At 35.2% G+C, this 14835-nt stretch overlaps 1 protein-coding gene across 3 annotated transcripts in view; it reads right to left on the bottom strand.

The window, feature by feature from the left end:
- Window positions 1-14835, bottom strand: part of UBE2Q2 (ubiquitin conjugating enzyme E2 Q2) — a 62036-nt gene that overhangs the window by 2705 nt on the left and 44496 nt on the right. For 2 of the 3 annotated variants that reach the window (XM_070574116.1, XM_070574127.1), the window contains 3 exons: window positions 9049-9097; window positions 8491-8586; window positions 542-608 (listed from right to left, as the gene is read on the bottom strand). In XM_070574116.1, coding sequence (XP_070430217.1) covers window positions 542-608; window positions 8491-8586; window positions 9049-9097 — 212 coding nt within the window. Of the gene's footprint in view, window positions 1-541; window positions 609-8490; window positions 8587-9048; window positions 9098-13327; window positions 13616-14835 lie in introns of all 3 variants that reach the window. The other variant, XR_011526607.1, reaches the window with a different exon arrangement.

Raw genomic sequence — 14835 nt, 5'->3', positions numbered from 1 at the left:
ATGTGCACTGTCGATATAAAAAAAATTTAAAGGCCAATAAAAGTTATGAAACATATTTTAAGAATTATTTTTAATTTACAACTCAAATACTCTTAAGTCTATACTGAAATTAGAACTTTTTCACTTGAATAGATAAATGTGTACAACTGTCAAAAAGCATTAAGTAGTTTGAGGATGTTTCAGACGCAGCTGATTCATGATGCCGATTGTATTAACTCAGTATTAATAAGTACTCCACTGTAAAGTTGCCTTTAACTCAGTTCCTATCCTAATACAATATGTTTCAAGTGAGTAAATTGATTCATTCATTAATCTACTCAAAAATCTTGACTCTGACTCAGAGGTGCTTAAGCCAAGTATTTAGGATATAAAGATTCTGAATGAAGCACAATTTATGTATCCTCAAGTTAAATGTTTTCACTGTGGTAACTACTTTATAAGAAATTGAAGCAAAAACAGAAAAATAAAACAGGAGAAACGTCAACAGTACATTATGTAAAACTTCATAAATGGCAATAAATACTTATGGAATTAAACGTACCATTTTTTTCATGTATCTGTACAATGGAATTATAGGATTGTTGGGCTCTTGCTAGATTATACTGATTCTGAAAGAGAATTATACATTTTAAATCAAAACTGTGAATAGATGAAAATCATTACAAATAATTTATGGATGCATCACCACTGTGCTTAAAAGAACACATGAAACCAAATTATATTTCCATTTCTAAAAGAATTTTAACTTAATATCCTCATTTCTCAATTTCATCATTCTCTACCATTTCAGAAGGATAACACAACCAAAACTGTACTCTCTCAAAAATCTACAAGCTTCACAGTTCACTTTTACAAGGCCTACCACTGGACAAATACAAAGCTTTATACAGTGCTAGTCTCCCTCTCCACACTGATGAATCAAGTTAAAGATACTATTTAGACATAATTAGAACTCAAACTCTCATTCTCATAACTTCTACTCAAAAAACAACCAAACAAAACCTAGAAAATATTACCTTCATATAAGAAAACATTAAGCATTAAGGACTATACATATGAATGACATTTTGAGTTAAAAATCTAAAGAAAGCTCATAAGTGGCAGGAAGCCGTTACTAAAGGAGTCCTCTTTTGGTAACCTTTTTTATTAGAACATCTTTTAAGGGGCCAAATTTAGGATTAATTTTGTCCCCATCAGTACAACTGACCTACATCTTAACTTCCAATTATTATATCATAAGCATTCTCCATAGTGGTATATACCTATTATATTATGTCATAGAATTCAATTAATTCACACAACATAAGAATAAAAAATGTATTAAAACATTCTAAGTGAAAATTCTCCTTACTACCTGTCCTCCAGCCACCCAGTTTTCCCTCATCCATCCTCCCTCCTTCCTCCATCCAAGTTAACTAGTGTTATTAGTTTCTTGTATAGCCTTCAGATTATACAAGAAAATTCAGGTACAGCCTATTGTTATTAGCCATCATCCCCTGCTTTCCCCTCAACAAATGATAGGTAGCACGCTACAGACACCATTCTGCCCCTTTTCTCACTTAACATATCATGGACCTTATTCCATATGAGTACACAGAAAGCGTTACCTTTCCCTTTTTTTAAACAGTGAAATATTCCATTGTATGCATCATTGGTGAATATTTAGGTTGCTTTCATATTAGGTTATTTTCCATTACAATGCTGCAGTGAGCAACCGTGTACCTAAATATGCAAAATACCAGTAAAAAGTCCCAGAGTGGACTTGCTGAGTCAAAAAACATAGGTACCATTGTAATTTTGAGATGTTCCTAAATTGCCCTCTACAAGACTGTATAAATATGCTTGCCCACCAGCCATGTATGAGAGTGACTCCACACAGCCTCACCAACACAGTACTTCTTCAAACCTTAGTTATTTTTGACAACATAATAGGTAGAAGATAGACTCTCAGTGTAGTTTTGATTTGCATTTCTATTACTGACTGAGGCTGAACATGTCTCCATATGTTCATAAGCCATTTATTTCTGTATCTGTAAATAGACATTTTATATCTTTTTTCCCATTTTTCTACAGTGTACTCTTTTCCAACTTCTAAGAGCTCTTTAATAGCCTCCCATAATGCATCTAAAAAACTAAACAGGGGTCAGCCCCATGGCCAAGTGGTTAAGTTCGTGCACTCCACTTCGGCAGCCCAGGGTTTCGCCACAGTTCAGATCCTGGGCATGGACATGGCACCACTCATCAAGCCATGCTGAGGCTGCGTCCCATATAGCAGAACCAGAAGTACCGACAAGTAGAATATACACCATGCACTAGGGGGCTTTGGGAAGAAGAAGGTAAAAAAAAGAAGAAGATGGGCAACAGATGTTAGCTCAGGTGCCAATCTTTAAAAAAAACCTAAAACATAAAACGCGCAGTAGTGTTATCTCCAAGTTAATGAAAAATAATGCTTTTTAGTCAAGTCCGTATTTTCACAAAAAAGACAAAAATAAAAGAGAAACAGACTGTACATAACAAAACACACATGCATTGAAATTCCCAGATCAAGAAGCAGTCACTGCCTGCAAGGCAAAAGAAACTAGGATCAAAACCAAAAGACAACCCACCAAGAGGGAGAAAATTTTTGCAAATCATATATCCAATAAGGGGCTAATCTTCACAATATATAAGGAACTCACACAACTGAACAACAAAAAAACAAACAGCCCGATCAAAAAATGGACAGAGGTTACAAACAGACATTTTTCCAAAGAAGATAGACAGATGGCCAATAAACACATGAAAAGACGTTCAACATCACTAATCATCAGGGAAATGCAAATCAAAACTACACTAAGATACCACCTAACACCTGTTAAAATGGCTATAATCACTAAAACTAAAAAATAACAAATGTTGGAGAGGGTGTGGAGAGAAGGGAACCCTCATACACTGCTGGTGGGAATGCAAAGTGGCGCAGCCACTATGGAAAACAGCATAGATTCCTCAGAAAACTGACAACAGAAATACCATATGACCCAGCTCTCCCACTACTGGGTATCTACCCAAACAATCTGAAATCAACAATCCAAAGTAACATATGTACCCCTATGTTCATTGCAGCACTATTCACAATAGCCAAGACATGGAAACTATCCAAGTGCCCAGTGACTGATGATTGGATAAAGAAGATGTGGTGTATATATATACAATGGAATACTACTCAGCCAGAAAAAAAGACAAAAATCATCCCATTTGCAATAACATGGAAGGACCTGGAGGGAATTATGCTAAGTGAAATAAGCCAGACTGAGAAAGACAAATGATTTCACTCATATGTGGAATATTAACAAGCACATGGACAAAGAAAACAGTTCAGTGGTTACCAGGAGAAGGGGGGGTCGGGGGTGGGTACAGGGGGTGAAGGGGAGCACTTATGTGGTGACAGACAAGAAATAACGTACAACTGAAATCTCACAATGAAGTAAACTATTGTGAACTCAAATTTTTTTTTTAAATCAGCTAAATAAAAAAAAACAAAAAAGAAGCAGTCACTTCCTAACCCTACTACCCACCTACCCAAGACACAAGGAGAAAATAAGAACATTAACCTTCCCCAACCTCAGTTGTCAATAGCATGATATTCAAATTCCAGTTTAAGTGGAATGTTACTGCAGAGGCTTTACTGTAATGGGGAGCTAGCCTTTTCTGTTTCCTAACTCACTGCTGCTTTCTGCTTTATGTCTTTATTAATCCCCTTCCTTCTACTTTCTTTCAGTTTGTCCTTTCTAACACTGAGTTAGAGGCTTGATTTTCATTCTTTTTTTTAATGGCATAAGGATTTTAAGGCAATGGATATTCCTCTTAGCTCTCCACTGGTTTCTCATACATAGTGATTTCATTATTGCCATTCCCTAGATATTCTGCAGTTTAATTTCAAAGCCCCATTAAGGGCTGTTTGAGTTTTAAAATTTCACAAAAGGAACATCTGTTCAGATTTTCATATTAACACAGTTTTATTTAATTGGGATCAGAGAACAACATCTGTCCTTTTTCTACTTTCCAAATTTGAAATTTTCCTCATTGAACAGGATTAGTTTCATGGATGTTGGGGAGGGGTAGGATTTTAGTATTTTCATTATAGTTCAGTTCTAAGTATTTTAAAATTTTCATGATTCTTTTAACCATGATTTAGAAGTATTTCATTTCCAAATTCATGTAGATTTTTATTCATCTTTTCATTATTGTCTTCTAACCTTAACTGCATATTTAAATTATATGATTTGTATGGTAACAGTTGTTTTTAAATATTCTTACTTGCCTTATGTATTAATTTATGATGAAATTTTTTCCCATATTCCATATATGCTTGGGATACAGAGTTTTATATTTGTCCACTAGACTAAGCTTGTTAACTGGTTATTCAAATCACTTACATTTTTGACATGTCTGTTTAACTTACCAGGAGAACGGTACATAGAAATCTCCCACTACGATGGTGCATTTGTCAATTTCTCCTTGTGGTTTTATCAGGCTTTTTTTGTCTGTATTTTGAGGCTTTTTAAATAGGTACATAAAGTACAAAATTATTATATCCTCCTAGTTAACAGAGACTTTTATCATTAAGTAGTCACTACTGCTTTCTGTTCCAAAATCGTACTTTGTCTGATACTACAACTACATCATCTTTCGTGTGCATGAGTGTATACTGGCATACCTTTATCATCCTCCCTCCTTTAAAAAAAATTTTCAATCTTTTTGTATCCTCACATTTTAAATATACTTCGTAAAAACTCCTGGATTTTGTTTTATTAATTCAATCTGTCTAACGGGTAACTTTAGTCCATTTACATTTGTTGTGACAGATTTATCTGAACTTGCTTCTACCACCTTACTTTCTGGTTTCTATTTCTCTCACTTTTTAATTATAATCTTATTATCTCCGCCTAGGATTCCAATAAGACATATTCTGATCTCTACCTCTCTTAACTTCTGCCTTATTGTCTATCCCCATGTCTCTCTGTGCAACATTCTGAGTTATTTCTTCTAATCAACTAATTCTCTCTTCTGATGTCTAATCCATCTATTGAGTTTCTCATTTCAACAATTATGTTTTTCATTTCTATAAATTCTATTTCCTTCTTTTTCAGACCTGTCTCATCCTTCCTTATGATCTTATTATTTGCTCAAGTTTACGATGTTTTTCTTTACATTAGATTTTACATAGAACTATTCATTTTCTCACAATTCTAATATCTTAAACCTCTATTCTGTATCTCATAATTCCAAGATCTGAAGGTCTTTGGGCATAAATATCTCTTATCCATTGTCTCTGCCATTTCTCATGTATGCTGGGTTGCCTACTTATGTGCTTGTGATCTTTCATTGTGAACTCACATTTGCTTGATCTTAATCTTTGGGAATCATGCAAGCTTTAATCAGAAATGTTCTCCTCTAAAGAGTACCTGAGCCTGCTTCTGATGAGAACTGTGGATACAACCAAAATGAGACCACTTTAGTCCCCTTGGAGAATCTCAGGATTATGCAAGGTTCTGAGATTTGGCTCCCCAACCTTGCTCATTTATAAATAGAAGACTGGACTGCTTAGTATAGGTAGCAACTCCCCCACTCCCTGGAAAAATAAACAAAAACCAGATCTCTCATCTGAATGTGATCACTCAACCAGGGGATTTTGTAGGTAAATAACTGGAGGTCTGTGGGCAGTGTGGAAGGGAGGTGTCTTTCCTGATTATAGAAATAGGTTAGGAGCTGCCCTAAGGGCTGTGTGCTCTAGTATTTCACTATTTAATTCAACTACCATTCCTACCATATAGTGAATGGAAGCATCTAAAGGGGCACTATCTTGCCTATCTAAACCCCAGATTACTGCCTAAAAGTCCTAATAGCAGACCTCTACTTTAGAAGGCTTTCTCACTACCATGGCCTAGAGTTAATGTCACAGCCTGTTTTCCACATTAACTGAATGGAAAAGCAGCCTGGCCGACATCCTTCTGCCCTACGGCTGGCTCTCAGCTCCTGCTGGCTGAGCCTAGAGAAGCTAATGGCAAGACTGTATGATGACTCTTGCCTGCATAGAGTTGTAGATCCTCAGCCCTATCAGTCTGACCTCATCACCAAATTTCATGTGTGCTAAAGGGTAACTCTTTCCCTTTTCCAATACGTAGGTATATTTATATCGTTTTAGTAATATTTTCAGAAGACAAACTGGTTTATTTATTTTGAACCAACAGTGGATATTTAAAATATTTTTGAAGTAACAGTTATATGGGCAAAAAGAAATTCAGAAAGCACAAATTATTTACAGTAAAGTCTCCTCCCATCCCTAATCCACTCCATCAATATTTCAATACCCCCTTAACAATTTTGTTAGCACTTTCTTGAATATCCTTTCAGAGACATTCTGATTATGAAAGCACATCTATATCATAATATATCCTTCTCTCTCTCTCTCTCTCTCACAAATGGTAGCATGTCTTTAACACAATTTAGCACCTTACTTTTTTGATAGCAGTATTTTTAAAGTTAAAATTCAGATTATTTCCTGCCGAGTTTAGAAGCCTGGAAGGTAAAACTCATATCATGCAAAGTTTCCACATTCTTAACTAACAAATATTTCTTAAAAAGAAGGAAAAAAATGAAGAGTAAGGTTTCATCATAGTAATTCGCTCAAAAAATTCACCTTCTAAGACATACTTTAATGTGCAAACATATTTAGCTGCCTGACCTAGCATTCTATGTAAAATGGTTATATTTACTTGCTAAGAAAACTAGAAATCATGGAAACGTAGAGGTTTAAAGCAATTACATTGACACTGATTGATTCCAAGAGGACTATGGCACTGAACAAAGATAGAGTATTGGTAATTATACAATTTTAAAACCAGAAGAGACTTAAAATATCCAGACCAATTGTATTTCAGGTAAAGATATAGAAGCCCAGGGAGGTAAGTTTACAGTGAGTCATTGGTAAAATGTTCTTTCAGTCACTCAGAAAGGTCACTGTTCTAAGCTTTTTATATTTTCTCTTCCTCTTCTTTTTTTTTGCTTTGGTGAGGAAGACTGGCCCTGAGCTAACATCTGTTGCCAATCCTCCTCTTCCTGCCTGAAGAAGACCATCACTGAACCAACATCTGTGCCAATCCTCCTCCACTCTGCATGTGGGATACCACCACAGCACGGCTCAACAAGCGGTAGGCAGGTCCACACCCGGGATATGAACTGACAAACCCTGGGATGCTGAAACAGAGTGCATGAAGCCAACCCCTACACCACCAGGCCGGCCCCTGTATTTTCTCTTTTAAAGAGAAAAACACGCTAATTTTTTTTTAAACGATGAAATTTAACATTAAGTTCTACACATAAATAAATGCCAATAAGAAAATTTAAAAGACTAGAAGTACACCAAAATGTTAATAGTATTTCTAGACAGTCAAATCACAGATGACTTTTTAGTTTTTTGTATTTTTTTTCTACTTTAGAAACTGTACAATGAACATAAATTTTCTCATTACAAAAATTAAATTTTGATCTTCTAGTACATACTCATTCGATTGTCACATTTAAAACACGTAAAATATACATACTAAAGAAATGCTAGTTAAATGTAGTTAAGCAATTCACTAATGTTCAATAATTAACTTCTTGATTTTATACAAAATGGTATTTTGTTCCAGTGTAAAGAAATAGCTGTTAAAAGAGCTGAAAGTAAAAATGAGTTATTTTATAGTATTGTCCCAAATAAATGACTTTTTTAAACAGCCTTTTCAACTTTTTGCTTCCTCTGTCAGATAAGATTCTAGTGGACTCATGATTTGATGTACAATATGGTTATAAAACATATTTAGATTTAATACTATTTGGATAGGCATTTAACACAAAATTCACACAGAACTTTAGGAACATCCCAATGTTTTTAAATGTTAGGTCAGGATGATTTCCATCACAAAAATATTGTTCCAAAGCATACTAACTTCAGAGTATATCCTCAGTCTGCTTAAGTTTTTATAGATAAATACAATTAGACATGGAAAGATGTTTCTGGTGTAGTAAGTGAATAAAAAACAGAACTCATTGGTTAAGAGCAAAGACTTAATCCAGACTCTCTGGTTCCAGTCCTTGCTCTGCCACCTGTGACCCAGACGAGTCACTACTTAGGCTCTGTGTGCTTCAGTTTCCTCACCTACAAAACGAGGACAATAATAGTACCCACTTTTAGGTTATTAAGAGGATTGAAAGAGTTAATACAAGTAAAAAGATTAAATAGATTAGAGCGTAGCACATAAATGCTCACTGGGAACTAACTATTATAACATGATCTTAGTTTTGGAAAATTTCAAAGTACATATAATTTTTTACTTATATACATACCAATAATAAATTTTAAATTATAGATACGTTTATCTATAGTAAAAATAACAAAGACAGGAAGAAGCCTCATAAGATAACAGGAAATATATCTCATAGTTTATGTGACATTCTTAATAAAAGTACCTTATTTGCTCCAAACTGCACTCTGGCTTTGCCTTTGACTAAAGTGGCATTGATCTGCATGATGACCGATTCTATTGAGTAGGCACTGCTCCAGCCCTACAGGAAGAAGAAAACACTTCTCTAAAACACATGGTGTTCCTGATTTCCACTTAGGAAAGCTTAACAAAATGGCATATAACAACTCAACAATAGCAAATTAATGTTATGAAGTTTGTAGTTAAGAAGTAAAAGTAAAGTTTGATCATTTCCAAAACCTCGCAAAAAAACAAAACAAGCTTATGTTCCAAGTGCCAGACATGAGCAAATTACAACCTTAAATAAACATCACTCTTACTGCCTATCCTAGCATAGATTAAGCACCAAGTACAATCTCATTTTACTGGTTTACCTTAAATATTAGCTTTTTCATTATTAAAAGTAGGTGCTATTTTTAAAAAAACCAAAATTTTTTTAAAGTATGTGCTATTATAACAGAGCTTTTCCACTCAGAATCTAACTTACATAATCGAAAGGCTCTATGGAGGTTGAAAAATAAGAGTATCATAAGAAAACAGTCACCTGTTTTGTGAGAAGTTCCATACATAATGCTCCACCACCCAACACATACCTTCAAAAGAAAAAAAGGAATCATAAATTTCTCTAGATCTCAGTATTCCTTCTTAATTTTTAAAGTACTATTACTAAGAAAGTATACGTACAAGATTAGAAGATAACATGCAAAAATGAAAACAGTTGTTAGGATTACAGGAGTAAGGGTAATTAAAAAATTCTAATGTCATCGCTCTAACACAATCTTAAATTTTTTTAAATAATGGTTCTCAGTAAGAGAATACTTGAAGACTCTTAAGATATCAGAAACTAAGAACTTAGCCCTAAATATTCTAGAGAATAGGGGCAGGAGAATCAATGCTTCCTCAAATGGCATTCAAGTGTTCTGTTCATCTGAAAATTTCTCTACTATCATGTTATACTGCCAAGAGTTTTTCCTCTGACAGTGGCAATGACTTTGCCCTATCTATAATAATGAACACCTGCATTTATGGTTTATATTGTTTTTATTCATTCTGTTATGAGGATCAAATGGTTCTAACCATGGAGTCCCTCTCTGGGACTCCTCAATTTCTCTTTCTAGTTCTGAGGACTCTTCTATGAACCAAAGACAACTTCTGGGGATTTCCCAGATCTCCGTTAGGAAATCATTACGTAGATTAAGATTCTTCAGCCTTTTAACATTTTCTCAAAATAATGTCATTCCTCATTTAATGTTATTTTAAACTTCAAAATACATTAAATATCATGCCTAAAAACAAAAATCAATTGAACATAATGACAGAAAAAAAACTGTGGTAATCTTGAAAATACATAAACTAACACAACTGAGTAGGTCTATGTGAAAACTGAGTCCACCACAAATTTTTTTGTCCTCTGGGACTTTGCCCATGCTGTTCCCTTGCCTGAGATTCCTTCTGCTGCCTACTCTTCCAAATGCCATAATTCCCCCCTGTAAAACTTGCCAAGACCATTCAGGCCTACAAATTTTGCATTCTGGCTAACCAAATGCATCCTCGTGTTGACTAAACCAAATTACAGAGAAGTAAAGAATCTAAAAACTTCTGTAGACCATTATCAATAATAGTTACAATGAAATCACTCAATAACAGAAATTATTCAATAACTCCCCCATCCTGGAGAATTCAAGCAACTATCTCTCTTACTCGCTTGTCCCAAACTCTGGGAACTTTCAAAGTAAAAGCGAAGGAAAGAAAGACACTCCAAAAAATTAAATTTGGATGGAGAATCACGAGACTTTTAACTTCTTCGTATATTCTCCTATGTTCCTCAAACACAGAAATCTATCTCCAATTCTCTGAATCTCCTACGGGGCTCAAAGTATATCTTGTATATAGTGAATTTTAAATTAGCACTTGCTGATGTAACAGAATTAGAAAATCCAATTCTAAATTTGGATTTTGGTTTCTCCACAACTACTCAAAGTCTAGTAATCTGTTAATGAATTAACACCAATCTTGGTCCTTACACTTAGAAATGCTAAAGGCAGACAAGGACTTATTTTAGGAAAAGGAGGTACTAGACAACACTGAGTTACCAATTATCCAATCACTACCTTTTCTGTTAGTACCCCATTCTTTATTTTGGGGGTAAAGAGTCTTGTCACGTGGTAAGAAGGGAAGTTGTTGTACTTGCAGGTCAAAAGAAAGTATATTTTCTACAAACACATAATAGCTACTCAAATGTCTGTCGGATGTCTAAACACAAGACAGAAGCAGTTCTAGCATCTACACAAGAAGTGAGATAAAGTAAACTTTTCCTTAACATACACTATCAGCAGCATTTACATCTGAAAGAAATGATCGATTCTACTTCTGTATTGAATTATATTCATTTTATCAATATGTGTTCCACACCCTTATTGCTCTTTGCCTCCAAATAAAGAGTTCTGCTAAATATTGAGACAATGAAAGGGCACTAGAAAATAAGAAAAAAAGAAATTCATCTAAGGTCATCTAAGGATAATCCACCACATACACAGGCATAGTAATATTGTCAACTTAAAAAAACTTCAGTTGCTTACGTTGTATGGCAAACACTATCCTAAGCTCAGCCACTTCAGGCATTGAATTTATAATTTTTGTTTTACTAGGAGGTTCTTGCAAGAATGTTTGCTAGCTAACCTCCCCACCCACGAGCTACGATGATCACTTAATTGCTTTAATGAGGGGACAACAGAAACCATTAATCAGGACTAGAGTGTTAATACACATAATTCTTAAATGATCAAAAAAAGAGAGATGAGAAATAGAAAGTTTTAATATTATAGTCAAATCCTTGACAATAATGACATAAAAAAAAAAGGAAGGCTTATCAGCGCATATTAAACAGTCACCATTGTTCCCTTTCTTGAGGGAAGGAAAGGGCCATAGGTTCTAAGAACTGAGCCCTAAGAGACGGATAAAAGAAAATGCTGGCACTTAAAACCATAATGTCCCCGTAATACAGACAGAAACAACCTGTGGTCATCTAGAAGTAGAAGTATTCTCTTTATGGATGACTGGGGTACACAAAATACTTCACATTACATCAACCAATAAAGTATCTTCAGTTGCCTACAAATAGCTCACTCACCAAAAGTAATCTTTATGATTCTCTCAAGTTACTGCACTATACCCTGGACTAGGCAAGAAAGATGGCCACGTATCGGTGGCTCAATAAAATAGCTTATAAAAATACCAGTGGATTGGGAATTATAAATTACCCTAACTTGCCTACATCTTACTAACTTACTATATTTCCCTATCTCACTCATTCATTCACAAATATTTACTGCATATATATTATATATGCCAGGCACTGAGTACGCAGTGGAAAAAACTGACATGACCCTACCTTCATGATGTTTACAATCTATTAAGGATTATAGATGTTACACAAATAAACAGTAAAGTGGGAGAGGGTGACCCAAAGTTCTACGAGAAGGAATAAAGAGGGGGATCATCACAAACAGCATCTCTAAGAGTGACACGCAAGCTGAGACTTGCAGGAGTTAAAGTGTAAGTGGGAATAACATTCCAGGCAGAGGAAATGTATAAGGAAGGCATGAGGAAAGGAAAAGTTTGCTGGCTACTGGGGGCTGAAAGACAACCAGGGGAGCACCAGCTTAGAGAGGCAGAGTGTAGTAAAGAGGATTAGAAAGGAAGGCAAGGGAAAGATCACAGAAGGCTTCTGGAATATGCTAACAATATCAATCTGGAAGAGTTTAAGCAGGGGAGTGATATAATCCGATACAAACTTGTAAAAGATCACTCTAAAAGCTTACATGAGTGAGGAAACAGCAGCAAGAGTCCATCAGAATTCCTCTAAAGTGGTCCACATGAGAACTGACGGCAGTACCAAGAGAAACGGAAACAAGTAACTGGATCTGAGAACTCTTTAAGAGGGAAGAGAATTACAGTACTGGATGTGGGAAATGTGGGAAAGGTGATGTAAAGAACGACTCCTAGCTTCATTAATTGAGATGGGGGAGATTGGGGAAGAGAGACTGGAAAGAAGATGAGTTCAAGTTTTCGTCCCGTAGAGTATGAGCTGCCTGTGTAAGAGGCACTGAACTAGAGGTGTCAAGAAGGTAGTTGGATATTGGGAGCAGAAAAGAAATACAGAAATGTGAGGTACAAACCTACAAGTCACTGACACATAGAGGTATTTTAAAGGCCATGAGAGCCTTTTCAACAAAGAGTGCTAGAGCAATTGTATGTTAGGCAAAAATCTATGACCTAAACCTCACACCTTATACAAAAATAACTCGAAATGATTCACAGAGTTATCTGTAAAATGTAAAACTATAAAACTTTGAGGAAAAAAAAGTAGGAGAATCTTAGTGATCTAGCTCTAGGCAGAGAGTTCTTAGATTTGACATCAAAAGATAATCCATAAAATGAAACACATCTATAAATTAGACTTCATCAAAACTAAAAACTTTTGCTCTACAAAAGATTCTGTTAAGATGATAAAATGAAGCTACATACTGGGAGAAATTTAAAACTGCACATCTAACAAGGGATCACTATGTAGAACATATTACAAAACTTTCAAAATTCAACAATAACAAACAATTAGAAAATGACAAACAAATATTTAAGGGAAAGTATATAAAGTTACCAAATAGGCACAAGAAAGATATTCAACATTAGGAAATATACATTAGGGAAACGCAAGTTAAAACCACAATGATATATCACTACACAGCTATCTGAACAGCTAAAATAAAAACAAGTGGCAACAGAAAATGCTGGCAATGATGTGGAGAAATTGGATCACTTACACATTCCTGGTAGGAATGTACACTGGTACATTCTTTGTTTTCTTTGTCCATGTGTTTGTTCATATTCCACACATGAGTGAAATCATCTGATGTTTGTCTTTCTCAGTCTGGCTTATTTCACTAAATATATTCCCTCCAGGTCCATCCATGTTGTTGCAAATGGGATGATTTTGTCTTTTTTTATGGCTGAGTAGTATTCCATTGTATACATATACCATATCTTCTTTATCCAATCATCAGTCAATGGGCACTTGGATTGTTTCCATGTCTTGGCTATTGTGAATAGTGCTGCAACGAACATAGGGATACATATGTTACTTTGGATTGTTGATTTCAAACTGTTTGGGTAGATACCCAGTAGTGGGATAGCTAGGTCATAAGGTAAATTCTATTTTTAGTTTTTTGAGGAATCTCAATCCTGTTTTCCATAGTGGCTGCGCCAGTTTGCATTCCCACCAGCAGTGTATGAGGGTTCCCTTTTCTCTGCACCCTTTCCAACATCTATTTTTAGTTTTAGTGATTATAGCCATTTTAATGGGTGTTAGGTGGTATCTTAGTGTAGTTTTGATTTGCATTTCCCTGATGATTAGTGACGTTGAACGTCTTTTCATGTGTTTATTGGCCATCTGTCTATCTTCTTTAGAAAAACATCTGTTCATATCCTCTGTCCATTTTTTGATCGGGCTGTTTGTTTTTTTTGTTGTTCAGTTGTGTGAGTTCCTTATATAGTACAGAGATTAACCCTTGTTGAATATATGATTTGCAAGTATTTTCTCCCTCTTGGTGGGTTGTCTTTTGGTTTTGATCCTAGTTTCCTTTGCCTTGCAGAAGCTCTTTAGTTTGATCAAGTCCCACTTGTTTATTTTTTCTTTTGGTCCCCTTGTCTGAGAAAACATGGTATTCAAAAAGATCCTTTTAAGTTCGATGTCAAAGAGTGTACTACCTATATTTTCTTCCAGGAGTTTTATGGTTTCAGGACTTACCTTCAAGTGTTTGATCCATTTTGACTTTATTTTTGTGTATTGCATGAGATAATGGTCTACTTTCATTCTTTTGCAAGTGGTTATCCAGATTTCCCAACACCAATTATTGAAGAGACTATCTTTTCTCCATAGTATATTCTTGGCACCTTTGTCGAAGATTAGCTGTCCTTAGATGTGCAGTTTTATTTCTGGGCTTTTAGTTCTGTTCCATTGATCTGTGTGCCTGTTTTTGTACCAGTAGCATGCTGTTTTGATCACTATGGCTTTCTGGTACATTTCGAAGTCAGGAATTGTGATGCCTCCAGCTTTGTTCTTTTTTCTCAGCATTGCTTTAGCAATTCGGGGTCTTTGGTTGCCCCATATCAATTTTAGTATTCTTTGTTCTATTTCCATGAAGAATGTCATTGGGATTCTGATTGGGATTGCATTGAATCTGTAGATTGCTTTGGGTAGTACAAACTTTTTAACTATGTTTATTCTTCCAATCCATGTGCATGAACTCTCTTTCTGTCTCTTTATGTCATC

This window comes from Equus przewalskii, chromosome 1 (genome assembly GCF_037783145.1).
Source record: "Equus przewalskii isolate Varuska chromosome 1, EquPr2, whole genome shotgun sequence".
NCBI classification, from domain to species: Eukaryota; Metazoa; Chordata; class Mammalia; order Perissodactyla; family Equidae; genus Equus; species Equus przewalskii.
The sequence above is the reverse complement of the archived record's forward strand: the minus strand, read 5'-3'. Positions and strand labels throughout refer to the sequence as shown.